This window comes from Saccostrea cucullata, unplaced genomic scaffold (assembly GCF_032062105.1).
Source record: "Saccostrea cucullata isolate Sc308-1 unplaced genomic scaffold, CSIRO_AGI_Scuc_v1 ctg6499, whole genome shotgun sequence".
In the NCBI taxonomy this organism is placed as follows: Eukaryota; Metazoa; Mollusca; class Bivalvia; order Ostreida; family Ostreidae; genus Saccostrea; species Saccostrea cuccullata.
In genome coordinates, this window is record NW_026928444.1 from 14,641 (window position 1) to 33,782 (window position 19,142).

The 19,142-nt window shown below is 35.3% G+C and overlaps 1 protein-coding gene across 2 annotated transcripts; it reads left to right on the forward strand.

Annotated features, from left to right (window-relative positions):
- Positions 1 to 39: 39 nt before the first annotated feature.
- LOC134277585 (sphingomyelin phosphodiesterase 4-like) lies at positions 40 to 17,893 on the forward strand. 2 transcript variants are annotated; one of them, XM_062759910.1, is made up of 17 exons: positions 40 to 112; positions 2,198 to 2,284; positions 2,645 to 2,854; positions 11,076 to 11,172; positions 11,288 to 11,507; positions 11,623 to 11,779; positions 12,628 to 12,699; positions 12,887 to 12,934; positions 13,533 to 13,678; positions 14,162 to 14,252; positions 14,706 to 14,818; positions 15,090 to 15,213; positions 15,884 to 15,923; positions 16,235 to 16,404; positions 16,897 to 17,115; positions 17,311 to 17,463; positions 17,732 to 17,893. In XM_062759910.1, the coding sequence occupies exons 1-17, from the start codon at positions 80 to 82 to the stop codon at positions 17,876 to 17,878; spliced, it is 2,127 nt and encodes a 708-aa protein (XP_062615894.1). In that variant the 5' UTR covers positions 40 to 79; the 3' UTR covers positions 17,879 to 17,893. The 2 variants fall into 2 exon arrangements, with proteins under 2 accessions (XP_062615894.1, XP_062615895.1); XM_062759911.1 differs by lacking the exon at positions 12,887 to 12,934.
- The last annotated feature ends 1,249 nt before the right edge of the window (positions 17,894 to 19,142 follow it).

Here is a 19,142-nt window from a genome sequence, read left to right on the forward strand (position 1 = left end):
TGTATGTCTGCGTCTCCTTAAATGAGATTTAAAAAGTATGAAACATTCGATGTTCGAGTTAATTTAAAATTATTTAAAAATGGCGGCTTCCATGATTGGAAATCAAATTTTGGTAGATATCCTTTTTAGAAAGAGATTTCTAGTGTTTTAAAAGAGTCTTGCTATTTTGAATTTCAACAGAAAACAAGGAAAATATAGAAATGGTGTTGAGATTGTTTGTTCTCGTTTGAATTTCTAGAAATCATGTAGGAATGTGTGCAAATTATTTTTACAAATACACTTTCATGCAGTCAATTATTGTAGGAGGTGGCTGACCCCTTATTTGTCTTCTGAGAAACTCTCAATTACAGATCAAACAGTCTTTTGATTTAGTATTACATAGTTTGAATCAACAATAAAGCTTTATTAAGTTATTCAATTATCATGTTGTTCAATAGATTTACTATTTGAAATAGCTTGAAAAGAATTTCAATATAGTTTTTTTTCAAATATTTTTAACGAAATAGACAGAAAAGTCACAAGTGTGTGACTACTCATATGTGGAAATTGAACCATTTGTAATGTGGAGCAGTCATCCATCCAAAGGTTGAACATGCTTGCTGTTGCTTAAAACCATACATGTTAACTCTCCCGATTTAGGCGGGAGTCTACCGCTTTTTCACTCCATCTCCCGCCTACCGATTTAATTCAGAAATCTACCGCTTTTCTACAAAAGCTGCGTCTAAAGTATTTTTGGTTCGCTTGGGTATCCATTTTTGAAGCCACTCTCATAAAATCTCGCTAGATATTGCGTGATTTGACTCGCAATCATACAAACGCTTTTTTGTACATAGATTTCAAGCACGGATTTGACAACGACAACAACATGAGACTACCAGTGATTACATTGGTTACGATAAATTAATCAACATCCCTGCCATGAAAAAGAAGATGCAGCTTTTAAGAATTAGATGAAAACATTTGACATCGTCTTTAAAAGCACAAAAGCTCACGACTTTATCAATAAAGTCAATAGAAATCACTCGATTGACCAAGCCATGTGTCTCTACTTTCGTTTTCGATCTGATTTATATAACGAAAGATACGAACCTGTTTTAGATCTAGATTAAACCATGCCATCATTTGTTTTGTTTAAAAACTGAATGAACATTCAGAATTATTGCTTCTAGGCTATTTCAGCAAAGATCACTCTTCAAAAGGCTAAGTAAAGCAGCCAATCCAAGCAAAATGATGAGCATGAAAAATATTTGAATTTGTACAATTTATGTCAAACTTAAGGTGTTTCTGTCTTCTTATTGCTGTTGATATTTAAGATAAATTAGTGTAGGTACCTGATTTCATTTATGGCTTATAATATACATGTATATTACATGAAAGATATCGATAATCCAAGCGTTAAACAACACGTGCGCAATACTACCGCTTTTGAGGTCTGAATCTCCCTCTCTTTTTCATCACAATAGGTTAACATGTATGTTAAAACTTACCTGAAATAAGCATCACTCGAAAGTTAGCTGCTAGCGAGGCAGTACAAGTTCCCTATATACTGTTTGCTTCACTTCCTTCCGCTCAGGGAAGCTTTGACCCAAAGCTTAGCATGAGTTCGGACTGAGTGTTTGACCCTCTTCAGTAACAGCAACCATTGCCGTTCCTGGACACGAAGTCTGTACGTAGACACAAAATCCTACCCATAAAGCTTCCTGAAGTAGGCCTAGAACCTCTTCAGTCACAACAACCCCTGCCGTCCACAGACACAAACTTTGTAAATGGACATAAATTCCTAGCTCTAAGACTTCCTGAAGCAGGTCACCAAACACCAGAATCATGATGCTGCCATCAGTTTTGTAACATGAAGTCCGTCAACTTCCAAGGGTTAAACATGCTTGCCGTTGCTTAACTTGCTTGAAATGGAAACTCACCAGAAAGCTAGCTCACTAGCGAGGCAGTATAAGTTCTGTATAATATAGTATATACTCTTTCAATTTTAATTTTGTGATGCCCAAAGAGGATTGATTGCTAAAGAATTTTTGACGTGGATTCAACAAATTTTCTTGTGCAGTGAGTAGATTTGAACTAAAATGTCCTCTGTTCATTATACATTTGGTCCACAGAGCTCAGTATGCAACAGGTATCTATGTCACTTATTAGTATACTTGTATTAATATAGTGTTAATTGTTATTTATATTATTTTTTCAGTCACAAGTTCAGAATTTGAACTCTGTAAAACCATTATACCAGAGATGCTTAGAACTGGAGAAAGTTTTGAAGAATACAAGTACAAAGGTACCTCTTCCATATTTAAATGCTTCCAAGCAAGTGAACAAATATGGTTTAACCATTTAAACCATTTTAATCATTTCATTCTGAAATTATATCTCACATCCAATTTAAACAAAATGCTCTGAAATGGGAATACATGTAGTATCGCCACCCAGTGGAATAAAGGGGAACAAAACTCGGTACTATCTCCCATTATCAAGATTATGAATTACCCAGATTACATGTGAAAAATTTCAACTGTGAACAAGATATTTTCAAAAATTTGCCTCCAGTTTGCCTTCCACTTCTTATCGACTGCTCACACAGTGTTTAATGGTATTTGAATAATATTAACATCTGAACTGATGATATTCTTTTCATTAGGAATTAAAGAATGTGCTGCCTTTTTTACTGGAGAACATATTTGGGTATGGACAAAATCCTGGCTGGGGGTTAGACTTGATCAACAGATCCTCCAATTCCCAGGACTTTGATAACCTCAGAAGACTGCTGGCCCCCGAGGGGACCCTCCTGTCTCTAGTGTACAATCTGATGACTGATTCATTCTACGAATTTCCAATAAACAGTCTACCTGTAAGTAGAGGTGTAACAATACTGTGATAGATCGATTGTATTGATTGCAAGGTCTCACGTTATGCATATCATATGGCTATGTATATACATGTATCATGATACAGTAGAAGTTAATTTTCATTGTTTTGTTTGAAAATTCTACATGCAAACTGAGAAATTTTAACGTTACAAAATGATTGAAAAGATGGTAGCAACAAAAAATACAATGCTAAGAATACAAGTCCACCCCATAAGGGTTCTCAAGATATTCTTTTTATATTTTCTATAACTGTGGAGGCTAGCAGTAGCAAGCAAGAATATGTAAAGATATCAGTAAATTTAATTGTTGACAGCTGTATCATGATATTTGTTGTATTGTTTGGCCATATCATGATATGTTTCGTATTGTTAAGTAGCTTGCAATACTCTGGCTCACCTGTAAGCATTTCATAAAAATGTGTTCCTTTTGTTGATTTTCAAACACTAAAATAATAATTATACCCGCACTTTCCAAAGAAAGTTCGGGTATATTGTTGTTACTCATGTCCGTCCGTCCGTCTGTCCGTCCGTCCGTCCGTCTGTCACACTTTTCTTCCCTGAACTCCTCCTACATTTTACACAGTAGCTTAATCATCTTTTGGGAGATGGTTGGTGGGGTCATGTAGATGTGCAGTAAGGTTTTGGAATTTTGATTTTGCCCCGGGGGGTCAAATGGGGGTCGAAAAATGACGTTTTTTATGCAAAAAGCCCCGTCTTCCCTGAACTCCTTCTACATTTTACTCAGCAGCCTAACCAGCTTTTGGGAGATGGTTGGTGGGGTCATGTAGATGTGCAGTAAGCTTTCGGAATTTTGATTTTGCCCCGGGGGGTCAAATGGGGGTCGAAAAATGACGTTTTTTAAGCAAAAAGCTCTATCTTCCCTGAACTCCTCTTACATTTTATTCAGCAGCCTAATCATCTTTTGGAAGATGGTTGGTGGGGTCATGTAGATGTGCAGTAAGGTTTTGGAATTTTGATTTTGCCCCGGGGGGTCAAATGGGGGTCGAAAAATGATGTTTTTTATGCAAAAAGCCCCGTCTTCCTTGAACTCCTCTTACATTTTACTCAGGAGCCTAATCATCTTTTGGGAAATGGTTGGTGGTGTCATGTAGATGTGCAGTAAGGTTTCGGAATTTTGATTTTGCCCTGGGGGGTCAAATGGGTGTCGAAAAATGACTTTTTTAATGCAAAAAGACCCTTCTTCCCTGAACTCCTCTTACATTTTACTCAGCAGCCTAATCATCTTTTGGGAGATGGTTGGTGTGGTCATGCAGATGTGTAGTAAGGTTTCTGAATTTTGATTTTGCCCTGGGGGGTCAAATGGGGGTCGAAAAATGATGTTTTTTATGCTAAAAGCCCCATCTTCCCTGAACTCCTCTTACATTTTATTCAGCAGCCTAATCATCTTTTGGGAGATGGTTGGTGGGGTCATGTAGATGTGCAGTTAGGTTTCGGAATTTTGATTTTGCCCGGGGGGTCAAATGAGGGTCGAAAAATGACGTTTTTTATGGAAAAAGCCCAGTCTTCCCTAAACTCCTTTTTCGTTTTAAACAGTGGTCTTATCCTCTTTTGGGAGAGTTCACTCTTTTGAAATTTTGTTAAAACATCAAGGTCAAGGGGTAAAAAATCATAGCATGTTGGGAAACATCTTGTTATGGGTAATGTTCACTTGAAATGTGAAAGTCGAATCTCTTCTCAATGAAAAGGAAATACAACATTAATGAAAACTAAGTTAAACTTCAAGGTCAAGGTCACAGAGTCAAAAAGTCATGATACATTTGGAAAGGTCTTATCACAGGTAATATGAATGCCCTTTCATTTATCTTTCAAAATGATTAATTCAGAGCAATTAATTTGTTTATGAAATTAGGTCAAACTTCAAGGTCATGGGTTATAAAAATCATAGTGTATTTAGAATGGTATTGTCCCATTTAATACTAATACACATGTTTAATATAAAAGTCCTGTCTCTTCTCATTCAAAATATACGACCATGATGACCAGTTGCAAGGTTAAATTTATTGTGACAGATGGGCAGATTGATAAACAAATGAGATTTAATGTACCCTACCTTAGCGAAAATGGGGGACAATAAATGTCTTTGCTGTTCTTGAGAAGAAGATTTATGTTGGAAAAAGTCCCCTGCATATTTAAATGTAAATTGGTTGAAATTGGCCCAGTGGTTCTTAAGAAGTTAATGTGAAAAGTTTGCAGACAAACAGATGGACAACAGAAATCAGTACATTTCAGAAAACAGTATGCTTATAAATAGTTAATCAAGGTGCTTTGGGTAGCAAAATTAAGCTAAACTGGTATATCTAAACTGGTATATCTAATTCATCCGCAGAGCTTAGTATATTTTAATATGCACAACCTTTTCAACTCTTATCATAATTATTTTTTAAAATTTATATCACCATGTCTCATTCAAGGGAGAACTAGAGATATGACCAGATGTATATTTGTTGAATATAAAATATGTACATGTATATTGTGTTTTTTTAGTAATTTATTTGTTTGTTGTGACAGCAACTGTTATGGCAGCTTTTGGCAAAGGTTGAAGTTTCTCAAATGTAAGTCAAACTCCAAGGTCAAGGTCAAAGGCTCAAAATTGTTGGTATCAAAGGGAAAGTCTTGTCACAAGGAATACACAAACATGTGAAAAAAGAGAGAAATCCCTAGAACTTCCTCAACTGTTCAAAAGTTATTGCCAAGGTTAAAGTTAAATTGGGTTCAACTCTAAGGTCTAGGTCAAAAATAATTATACCTGTTGAAAGTTCACAATGATTACACATGTTAGAGCATGAAAGTCCTAGCACCACCTGTTCAAAACTTAGGCCAAGTTTAAGGTATTTTTCTTGTAAAAATGGGTCAAACTCCAAGGTCAAGAGATCAAGAGGTCAAAATTGGTGGTACCCATTAAAAGGTTTTGCCAAAAGAAATTTACCTATGAAATATTGAAGCCATGTGTATAGCCCAATCCACTTAAAACTTATGGGCAAGGTTAAAGTTTCTGTGGACAGACAAACATACATAAACATAGGAAACAAAATATGTATATATAGTCAAATGAAAAAAATTTCTACTATTATGGAGTCATAAGATCAATTGTCATTTCAGGTACAGGGAGTCAGTGGCTAGGGAGATCAGACCCCCCCCCCCTGGAATTAGCAGTTATTTAAATAAGACTATGTACTGTAGAGAATAAAAATGACTTTGGACATCCTCCCCCTTAGAAAACAGGGACTCCACCATCATTGTTTTTATTATTATTTTTTATTTGCTTCTCAGGAAATCTTGGGCTGATTTTTTTGACTGAGGTGTGACACCCCCCCCCCCCCCCTTTCCGAAAAAAAATTCTGGATCTGCGCCTGTATATACTGAATGTCCGCAACGGGAGATAACTTGACAATGTGAAATTTGTCGACTGTGGCATGCGATGATCTTTGACCCTTTTTGAACTTCAACCTAACCATTTGCATTTATTTATTTTTATGCAATCTATACTAAATCTTGTACTTACCGAATGTCATAGGTCGTGACAACGAATTCATGAAATATAATCCATATAATACAATTAAAACACAAATGATTTTAACTGACCACACTGCATCGTCAGCATACATGTGCTAAATAATCTCATTCGACAAACCTTTGCTGATTCCGTTGCCAGTATGAATCGGCCGAGGTGTGCCGAGAGGTGATATCTATAAATATGATAATGGGTGACGCAAACCCAATGTGAATGTAGAAAATAAGATGTTCACACGTAAAACTGTTTAGTACAAGTACAAATTTCAAACTATCATAATAAACTATGTTTTAACATAACTTTGCCATCTAGTTATATTTTTAAAAAATGTGAGAGTGAGAGAGTGTGTGTGTGTGTGGGGGGGGGGAGATAGGCATTGACAAATTAATCGGGTTGTATTTTCAATGGGTTTTTTTCCCGACCAAGTACTAAAATCAGTTTGCACATTTTGATAAATTCATCAAAAATGCTTTGTACTAAAATAATATGTCGTTGAGAAAGTAAATTTAAAAAGTTCCAAATTATGGGCAAAATATTTATCTGAATCTAATTAAGTAATTTACTTCAATCATTAATTAAATTCTGTTATTTCAGACTGGTAATGAATTAAGTATTCAAAATACATATGTGAGGCTCATAGATCATATGGTCACCTGAAAATTTTATGTTCAATTTGACGAATACATGTACGGTGATAATTATAGAATTATTTTGACTTCTTCCTTGGAAAGTCCAATATGAAGGAGTGTGTATTTAGAGGCAAACACCATAGTGCGGGTATTACTGTCTCATGACAGCATCTAGTTCTTTTATGGTTATACAGGTGCATTTAAATAGGTTCAAGAAATATTAAGTATTTTATTATACCCACACTTTCTAAAGAAAGTTCGGGTATATTGTTGTTACTCATGTCCGTCCGTCCGTCCGTCTGTCACACTTTTCTTCCCTGAACTCCTCCTACATTTTACACAGTAGCTTAATCATCTTTTAAGAGATGGTTGGTGGTGTCAGGTAGATGTGCAGTAAGGTTTCGGAATTTTGATTTTGCCCCGGGGGGTCAAATGGGGGTCGAAAAATAACGTTTTTTATACAAAAAGCCCCCTTTTCCCTCAACTCCTCTTACATTTTACTCAGCAGCCTAATCATCTTTTGGGAGATGGTTGGTGGGGTCATGTAGATGTGCAGTAAGGTTTCTGAATTTTGATTTTGCCCTGGGGGGTCAAATGGGGGTCGAAAAATGATGTTTTTTATGCTAAAAGCCCCGTCTTCTCTGAACTCCTCTTACATTTTACTCAGCAGCCTAATCATCTTTTGGGAGATGGTTGGTGGTGTCATGTAAATGTGCAGTAATGTTTCTGAATTTTGATTTTGCCCCAGGGGTTTAAATGGGGGTCAAAAAATGACGTTTTTTATGCAAAAAGCCCCGTCTTCCCTGAACTTCTCCTACATTTTACACAGTAGCCTAATCATCTTTTGGGAGATGGTTGGTGGTGTCAGGTAGATGTGCAGTAAGGTTTTGGAATTCAGATTTTGCCCCGGGGGGTCAAATGTGGGTCGAAAAATGACGTTTTTTGTGCAAAAAGCCCTGTCTTCCCTGAAGTCTTCCTTAATGTTCCTCAGAAGCCTAATCATCTTTTAGGAGAGTTAGATATTTTGAAAATTATGTAAAACATCAACGTCAAGGGGTAAAAAAGCATCGCATGCTGGGAAACATCTTGAATTCTTATGAGTAATTAATGTACATGTCAAATGTGAGAGTGATATCTCATCTCAATCAAAAGTTATAAGCAAATGCAACATTTTTGAAAAGTAGGTTAGGCTTGACCGCTTCAAGGTCAAGGTCACAGAGTAAAAGTCATGATTTATTTGGAAAGGTCTTATCACAGGTAATAATATACATGCATTATGATATGAATGCCCTAACTTTTCGCTTTCAAGATGATGAATTTATAACAATTTAATTTTTTTGCAAGTAGGTCAAACTTCTAGGTCACATGTAAAAAAAAAAAACCATGCCATTCTCACAGGTAAATACTAATACATAAGTTTAATATGAATGTCTCTTCTCATTCAGTAGATATGACCGTGATGACCAAGGTTAAATTTATTGAGACAGATGGACAGTCTGACATACAAATGTACATATTTCTATATGAATTGGGTAAAATTGGCCCAGTGGTTCTAGAGAAGTTAAAAATGTAAAAAGTTTTCAGACAAACAGATGGACGATACGTCACGACAGACGTTATATGCTAAGGAAACCAGAAAAGCTCAAATGAGTGTTTTGAAAGGGTTACAATGGTTGCAGTATTTGAAAAGCTGTTTTTTTCATGCAGAGATATGCATGACCAACATATTCATGTTTTATATTTTCTTTAGTAATTTGTGTTTGTTGTGAATACATCTCTCTTGGGAATTTTTCCCACATATGGTGACACCACCAAATAATAATGAAGACAAGATGTGTTTGTGAAACACTAATGTCCCTGTATGGAAGCCTATGGCGAAGGTTGAAGTTTCTCAAATATATGTCAAACTCAAAGGTCAAGGTCAAAGGGTTCAAATTGTTAGTATCAGAAGAAAGTCTTGTCACAAGGAATGCAAATGTGAAATAAAGAAATCCCTAGTAATTCCTGTTCAAAAGTTAATTGCCAAGGTTAATTTTTTTTTTAAGTGGTTCAAACTCTAGGGTCAAGGTCAAACATATTTATACCTGTTGACAGTTCACAATGAATACACATGTTAAGCATTAAAGCCCTAGCACCTACTGATCAAAATTTAGGCCAAGTTTAAAGTTTGGTATTTTTCTTGTAAAAATGTGTATCCTAGGTCAAGCGATCAGGGGTAAAAATTAATGGTACCCAAATAAAAGGTCTTAATTGTCACAAGAAATAAACCTATAAAATGTGGAAGCCATTTGTATAGCCCATCCCACTTAAAACTTATGGGCAAAGTTATAATTTAGACAGACATAATATAAACACAAGAAACAAAATATGTATAATTAGTCAAATGGAAAAAAATATACTATTTAATTGGAATCACAAAATAGATTGTTATTTCAGGGACAGGGAGTGGGTAGGGAGATTGAAACCACCACCCCCCCCCCCCACCCCTGGAATTTGCTTTATTATTTAAACAAGACTTAAGACTATATATATACTGAAGCAAATAAAAAATGACTTTGGACATCCTCCCCCTAACTTAGAAAACATTGACCACACTATCATTGTTTTTATTTTGTTTATTTTTTTTCAGTTTTTTTTCTCCTGCTTGTCAGGAAATTCTGGGCTGGAATTTTTTGACTGAGATGTGAACCCTCCTCCCTACTCCTGAAAAAAAATTCTGGATCCGCACCAGTATTGGCAGTAACTGAATGTCACATCGACAACGGGAGATAACTTCACAATATGAAATTCGTCTAGTGTGGCATGCGATGATCTTTGACCCTTTTTGAACTTTAACCTAATCGTTCGGGTTTATTTTACCCCCCACTATACTTAAACTTGTACTTACCGACTGCCATAGGTCTCGTCAACTTCATGAAATATAAATCCAATTATAACACAAAATGAATTAATCCAATGCACACCAGACTGCAGCCATGTGCTAATTCCATTTGGCACACCTCGGCCGATTCCGTCACCTTATCAGATGAAGTGGGAATCGGCCGAGATGTGCCAAATGGTGTTTAATCTAAAAATATGATAATGGGTGATGCAACGTGATGTGATGTAGAAATTTACATGTTAACATGTATAGTACAAGAACAAATTTTAAATTAATTCATAACAAACGATGTTTTAACAAAACTAGCCTATTCCAAAAAGTATGTGCTGTGTGATTGTAGTGTCGGGGGGGGGGGGGATTAGTAAATTTAAAAAGGTCCTATTATGAGCAAAACATTTATCAAAATCTAATTTACATCATTAATAGAATTCAAACTGGTATATAATGAATTAAGCATGTAAAATAAATATAAGAGGTTCTGAGTTATAGGTCACAGGGTCTGAGAATTTCATACTCAATTTGATGAATACATGTAAATTATAGAATTATTTTGACTTTTTCCTTGGAAAGCCACCCAATATGTAGGAGCGTGTATTTAGAGGCAAACACCTTAGTGCGGGTATTACTGTCTCATGACAGCATCTAGTTTAAAAATATAATGAAATACAAGATATTTTGTATTTTAAATTTTCTATCTGTAATGTAGTTAAACATTCATTTAAGAAATGTTTTTAAGTTTTGTGTGAGTTATTGGTGTGTGAATCATACAGACTTGTCACCTATGCATCTTCATAAAGCGCGTTAGTGCTTTAACTTCATGAAAAATATGCCTACGTGCAAGTCTGTGTGATTCACACACCAACAATTCATACTAAAGTTAAAAACATTCCTTGTATTTACATTTTACAAGTTTGAAAGCACCAAAAATACACTCAATATTTGAATTTCTTGCTGCCCTTTATGGTTATACTTTTTCTAACATCGTTGTAGTCTTTATTGTGACGTCACGTTAACACACCTTTCTCCGTTAATACATGTATTTCTACGCGTGAGTATACACAAAAATGGTATTCAAATCAATTTCACAGTTGGCTTAGTAGAAAAACACAGCAAATGTAAATTTTATAATTTGTATTTCAAAATTTACCTTTAATTTTACAGATGCCAACACAGCATTTGATTGAGGATGGTAGTTTGCCAATCTTTTATGCCAACAAACTTCAGTATCTGAATTTTGGCCGACCAGTCATTGTACTTAGTATCCTTGACCTCAGCACAATATTTAAAATGTATTCAGTTGATTGTGAAATAGCTATACCATTTACAAGTTCCTTTTTAGATAAATTTATTATTTGCCTTGACTTCCTTATTAGATGCCTATGAGCTGTATATGTTTCACCTTGCCTACCATCTCGTCAATCCGAGTGTTCAGCGACACAACTGTAACTGGAGTAACATAACTGACTCTCTGTACCCTGTACTGATTGATGATTACCTGAATTATTTCTTGCCATTGAATAAAGACAGTCTCCCTAAGATGCCCACAGTCCAAGCAGTTGTTCGTAGTCCAGTTGTCCACTCTCCAATGGCAGGGTAATTACATGTAGTCAGCAACGCCATGGAAATAAGATGGAGAGATATTTAAAAAATGTGAGAATTTGACAAAATGCTTTTTACAAAAAGTTATTAATTATTCCCCCTTTTACAGGAAGTCCTTTAACATGCCCTCCTCTCCGCCTTCCCCACAGCGACCCAGTCTACTGAAGTCGAGCTTTGTGTCAGCCCAGAAGCAGCACGCCCAGACAGCAGCAGTGATAACTCAAGGGGAGACAACTGAGACCTACCGATCAGACACTCTCATACAGGTAGGGGGTGTGACAGTCCATTAGGGGACATGACTGTCCAGTAGGGGGCGTGACAGTCCAGTAGGGGGCGTGACAGTCCAGTAGGGGCCATGAGTCCAGTAGGGGGCGTGACAGTACAGTAGGGGTCATGACAGTCCAGTAGGGGTCATGACAGTCCAGTAAGGGGCGTGTCAGTCTAGTAGGGGTCTTGACAGCCTAGTAGGGGACGTGACAGTCCAGTAGGGGTCATGGCAGTCCATTAGGGGTCATGGCAGTCCATTAGGGGTCATGACAGTCCAGTAGGTGTCATGACAGTCCAGTAGGGTTGTGATAGTCCAGTAGATGTCATGACAGTCCAGTAGGGGTCCTGACAGCTCAATAGAGGTCATGACAGTCTAGTAGGGGTCATGACAGTCCAGTAGGGGTCATGACAGTCCAGTAGGGGACATGGCACTCCAGTAGGGGGCATGGCAGTCCAGTAGGGGTCGTGACAGTCCAGTAGGGGTCATGACAGTCCAGTAGGGGACATGGCACTCCAGTAGGGGGCATGGCAGTCCAGTAGGGGTGGTGACAGTCCAGTAGGGGTGGTGACAATCCACAGTTTGCATCAACAAATCAGGTTTCAGGGCTTTCAGGAAGATTAGAAACAGGCAGTACAAAGATAGGGGTATTGCAATTTTAATTAACGTCTTACCGAATTTCTCTCCATCAAAAATTGTGGCTTATGCAATCATGATTTCATCTTGGTAAAAATACTAGACACTGGCAATTTTTGAAAGGCCTGTGTTTAGAACATAGAATACCTGTGCTAACCTGTGGTGTAAGTGGATATGTATTCAGACCTAAAAGAAATGTTTTTGTACTTGTAGGTGTTTACTGAGTTTTGGTTGAACCAGAATCCCATCAGCATTGACCGACAATCATTCTCTCATACAGCCTCGGTAAGCTTTTGACTACAGTTCATTATTTTCTTCCTTTCAGTGCATTTGGCAGTTATCACATGAAAATTTCTTAGGATTTTTTAAAGCTAGTACTGTGTGCAAAAACAATCAAATAATTTCTTTTTTAAATTTTGAATTATTAAGTCTGTATTACATGTAATTAAATATAAGTATTTTATCTGACAAGCCACCGTATGACCTGAGATTACAAAGAGGACCGTACCAATACTGGTTTGTGAGTACTTTGGTACACTTCGCTGTAGTCTTGTTATCCTGTAAACCAGCTTGGCTTGTACATTTATACAGTTTTAAGTTTTGATTAAAACAGAATTTTTGAAAGAAAGATATGTGGTTTTAGCTTAGGGAAAAAATATCTTGAATTGTTCTAATGGTGTATGATATTGGATGGACAATATTCATGTATACCTGTCTGTATACAAATGTACCATTTACATGCTATGCATGCAATAGTTGTTGAGAAAATTTTGCATGTTTTCTATTTTCTTGAAAGGAAGTACAGTAATGCTTATTATACTAAAAACCAAATTTAAAAATGTCAAAACATACAAGCAGTGTTGAACTTCATAGATTACCTTGAGCATGGCAATCCAAATGTTATTGTGTTTGAGTCTGAAATTGGCATGAATACATTGTTACAGGAGTTTATAGCTTTCAACGTATAAATCACCTGAAAAAGAGAGTAAGTGTAACTACTACATTACATAACATGAATGAAAGTGTTTTTTTTTCACAGTTCAGTTTTAATAGATGAAGTACATGGCATTGCATACATTTTATTTTTGAATCTCATTAATGTGTAAGATAATTTTCAGGAGAATTTCATGCCCAGCACGAACCATGTACGCCTGGTGAGAATGCTGGTGAAACACGTACATAACTTTGTCAACACCGCTAAACCTGAGGTAGTCTCCTCACCCTATCAAAGTCACATCACTTCAACACTAGACGAGTTCAAAAAGTCAGTACAGCCTACAACAATAATTACTGTTTTCTGTTTTTAAAATACGTATTCTTAATTTCTTTTCTGTAGTTAAGTTTGAAAAAAAGTCTATATAAAGACCAAAAAAAAATTCCAATGAATTCAGCAGCATGTAATTCTTGGTTTCTAATCTTTAAATCTTAAGAAAAAAAAATATCCTTCATTACAGTTACAAAGATAAAAGATGCACATTTCCTCTAGGCTAATATACTGCAAAAGTACTTTTTTCTGAGTGGTTTTAATTTATGCTATGTACGTGGTCACAAATTTTCTGCGGAAATTTGTCCAAGCATACTTAATATAAATGTATTGCAAATAGTGACAGTCTAAGAAATCTGCGTAATTTTCTACCAGCGGATTTAACAGAAATTGAGATTCCACGGAATTATAACTCCATGGAAAAAGTACGTCTACAGTATATCTGATACATACAGGTTTTCATTAATCAAGATTTTTACACAGGTCCCTGATACCGTACATAATACAGAAGAAACTCTATACATTCCTCCGGCATGGCTTTGATAGATGGCCGCTGGACTGTTCCTTCAGACTTGTAAGTTGAAGATTGTTTAAATCAATTAAGGATTCGAATTATAAATATTTTTCTTCTCATTTGCTACCATGGAAGAGAGTTATTTATTAATATTTCCATTGCTATTTGTTTTCTCTGTGATAACTCTTTTAAAGTTAGTAGAGTTGCTTTCTTGATCAATCTACTGGTATGTATTGTAAATTTCACAATGAAGTAGGTCAGGAGCTAAGGAGGCCTAATATGCATGTAAATCTCATGCGGCTGTCTTTGTGTTTGACATCAGTGGGTGAGGACTATTGAAATGGACATAGGAGGCCTCGTGTAATTTAAATTGATTAGTCTGTATTTTTAAAACAGACCTTTTGTAGTTGTTAGATTGAAATGTAAATTCTGTGCCTCAAAAATTTTATACTGGATGGGAAGTGTTCCTATTATTGATGTCTCGACTTTACATTTAAAATTTGTTTCTTGTAGCTTTTAGAGACATGGTTGACCTACATTCAGCCCTGGCGGTACATTTACAGTAAGTCCCAGACAGGACGGAGGGACAGTGATGTTGGAGACCATAAAACAGTGGAGGAAAAATGGTCAGTATAACAAAACACTCAATCAGTAGAAATCAATAAAACAGTGCAGGAAAAGTGGTCAGTTTATCAAAACACTCTATTGAAATGCCAGGAAAGGAAGAAAATCATTCAGATTTTCCTTAAAGGGAAATATTGAAAATTTTTGAAAAAAAAACATTTTTAAGAATCAGAGAAGTACATGTATGCTTACCGGTAAGTGACTGAAGTAATAGTACATGTACAATATTATAGTAATCCTTAAAATACTTATCTACTCTGTACATGATTGTAGGTTTCCCTTTGTGGAGGATAATCTGTTGTTTTATACAGTTCTATATCAGGAGTTTACACAGAGGGTGTTCAGGATGGATCTTACTACACAGTTCAATGCCTGCATGCTCTACAGGGCAAACAAGGTACTTGTATATAAATTAAAGAATTTTACATATAAGGCAGGTATTTAAAATGCATTGAAGAAATTTGATTTAATATCATTATTTTTCTTGTCATTTGGAGGGCTTAATTCAAAATAATAACTTTTATTACACTTAAATCACTCTTCAACTCTTGCAGTGCATTAAAGAGGTAGTCGTTTTACTTGGGTAATCAGTTACTTGCATTCAGTTTTATTTGCATTAATCTAAATGTACATGTATGCAGCTAATTCAAAGTTCAGTGTCATACATTGAAATGATGGAGATATTTTTATTAGTTTTAACCTCATTTTGACCACTTTGTGTTAACCTGTCAGACAGTTTATGAGATAAACATTTACGATATGTTTGAAATTCGTTAATACCTTGAAGAATGTTCTGATATAAGTGGAAAATTTGTTCATACTACAGTTTTTGGATTTCTGAAATTTTCTTTTGATATAAAATATTACATGTTTAAATGCACATACAGTGAATCAGATATAGAAGAAATGAAATTTATTTACAGTTTTATCATGTTGATAAAAATTTCCAGATATGTTAACTTTATCTATAACATTAAAATGATTGATCCCTTATATTCACATCCTATTTTGTAACTTACATTGAAATTTACATGTACATGTATTTACAAGAAATTGTTATTTTACAGGTATATAGTCTGCCAAACTTATCAAACATGGTATTTAGAGGTATAAACTTTTAGATTCAATTTTACATTGGATGTTTCTGATTTCAGACTTTAAGGAAAAGGGAAAAAAATATGAAAATATTGTGTTAAATTTTTATTTTAAAAGGTACATTGAAATATTGTCATAAAGTTTCTTCAAATCTTGCAATTAAAAGTTGAATTGTGTATGGTTCTGTTTAGAAGGAGCTTGTTATTGTAAAAATTTGTAATTATAACACTCTGATAGTAGTAGGAACATATAATCTGATGTCTCAGGTGAATTCAAATTTAAAGCAGCTACAGTTCATAATGACCCTTTATTTTGATGTTTAGCTGAGAGGGAGATGTGTAGTGCTATAAGGCTGGGTCGTCCTGGGAGTCACGACCTGGGAGGGAGCTATATCTCCCCGGAGACCAGCGTGTCCCTCCACTCACAGATCACAGAGCTGGAGAAACCTGGCTTCCAGTACTGCAGAATGTACAGCGAAGAAATGATACATATGGTCAGTGGTAGATTTTACTTGTACAGAAAAAAAAGGATGTGGAAAGATACAAAGAATGTAGTCCAAGGTTGGCTATCTAAGCTCTGTGTTATCTTAAAAATATATCAAATCTTTCTTTTAGGAAACATTATGTTAAAATACATGTAAATCTGGATTTGTTTTAAGTAGTTCTAAGGGATCTAATAAATCTGTGTGTCTTCCTTCAGCCTTTCTCCAACCACAAATCTATATAATAAAGTGAAGTCTCAATTTGGCTATACGAGACAAATGCTAGGATATCATATCACATGAATTATCATATGAATTAACTTGTCCTTTGACTTTGTGCCTCCAAAGTCTCTATATGTTTTCTTTTAAATGTTCTGTACCATTATTATACAAATATGAATTCTTTACATGCTGATCAAAGGTTGTTCAATATAAAATTGTGTTGATCATTAGATGGCCTGAAAGGTAAATTGAGTGAAGTTGACATTATAAAATTCCTTTCAGATGAAAGCTATTCTAGGACACATAGAAGTTGCCAAGCAAACCCTCATAGCTTATGAAGAGTCTGTCAAGAAAACCAGAAAATCGGGACTGGCAGCCATATTGGATGTTTCATCTTGGTTCCAGGAAGACCAGAGCATGGGGGATATGTCCCCGTCAGAGGTTAAAAAAGTGCAGTCGTACCTGGACACAGCAGCCTCTAACATATGCTATATATTTGAGGTAGGGAGGATTTTTTACTCATGGATTATTGCTTACAAAGAATGATAAAAAATTGGATACTGTTAGTTTACTCTTCGTATATATTATATACTGCACTAAATAATTTCTGAAATTTTCTCATCCTTTTCACCCTAGATGCAGGAGTCCTTACTTACATTTAATTTTGTTTTATTAAAGCATTTTGGTTATTTGTAGATTGAAACTCATCCTTATGCTTCAAAACAAATGTCTTCACCGAATCAATTTGAGCAGTCCTCCTTTTTGGAGAGCTCTTTATTGTCGAATACAATACCAGACTGTGAAGAAACAGAGGATGGGTTCACATTGACACCACATGGGAGATACCAGGTCTGATTTACTCCTCATCAAATGATATTAAGTAATATACATTGATGATAATGTAATACTATTTTATTGATCATTAAAACTTAAAATGATTTTAGTTATTTTATTGAATATTATAAATGTCCTTCATCTTGTCAAGATTTGAATAAAATATGAGACTCAAGCAAAACTATTGTGTCTTAAAACTTTTAAAGGAATAAAAACATATGGTATTTAAGAGTATTTTGAATATTTAAGAATTTGCTTAACTTCACAAAACCTTTTTGTTTAGTTGAAGAACAAGATGAGGAAGTTTGATGTTGTATATCAAGGTGACCCAGATTTACAGCCAATCAGAAGTTTTGAAAATGCCACATTAGTTCGTCTGTTTCATCAATTCTGTAACTTCATTAATACTCAGGTAGGTTGTTTCACCTGAGTCACACAGGTGGTTATTTTTATAAGAGTTTCCATCTGTCATTGTGCATTATTATATACCTAACGTGTATCACTCAGTTTTACTGTTAATTTTATGCTATCACGTGACGTAGTGATCCGACTTTCCAGATCACCACACTGTGGTTTTCTGAATCCATATCACCACTCTCTGAAACTGATGATGTAGTACGCAGAAACATGACGTTATTTTTCTTGCGTGTTAAAAAGTCCCTTGTTATTATGCTTTGTTTAATGGATTAATATTATAAAATTGATCTCTAAAGTTTTATTTTGATATATTTTGCTAGTTATAAGGGGGTATATAATAAATTTATCATTATAACAGTAACTTGATCCGAAGAGCCGCATCACGTCTCGTTGACAGGCGCGGATCATCAGATCAAACTCGATGCTTCGCGTCTCGTTAGATCTGATGATATGCGCCTGTCAACTCGATGTGATACTACCCTTCGGATCAAGTTACTGTTATAATAATATATATTTATTAGCAGTGTAGACGCTTATAGGGGTAATATGGAAATATGTGGGGTCCTTGAAAAAATGCATACATGTATTGGGCAAGGAGTAAGGTGAGCCTAATATGCATTTTTTCAAGGATCTCATGTATTTCCGAATTACCTCTCTAAGTGTCTACGTAACGAATTTATATTTTCAAAGATTTTTAAAATAAAATTCATTTTCTCTGAGTTCAGAAAATCATTCTGAAACAATTGTTTAAATTGTGAGGTCCTTTGATGTTTATTTGACATTGGTTATTAAGCTCATTGATTACTTGAATGAAAATAATATATTGAATATGATCTGGACAGTATGGCATATGGAGGGTCATATTGATTAGATATTGATATATGTGGTGAGTAGGTCATGATGAGGGGACATATTAACAATATAACGTCGGTAGGCAGCATAATATGGTTTAGTATGTAGTATTCTTCTCAACAAATGAAAATTCAAAATTTTTATCAGAGGCAGGATAATTTATTTTCTGTCATCCAATTCGATAGACTGTACATGATGTAAACCTTGATTACGTAATTCCAAGCTTCTTTTCTGTCACTACTGATCAGTCTTTGCCACTCTTGGTATATTGTGTCTGGCTATAGGGCTATAAGGTATTTTTATAGTCACTAGTTTATGGGAACTGAAAACAGGGGCCAGTATATCCAAAATTAGCATGCTCTTCAACATTCTCTTTTTATGTTCAAATCCTCTTTACCTTTGAAAAGTCTCAGACATAAATGCAG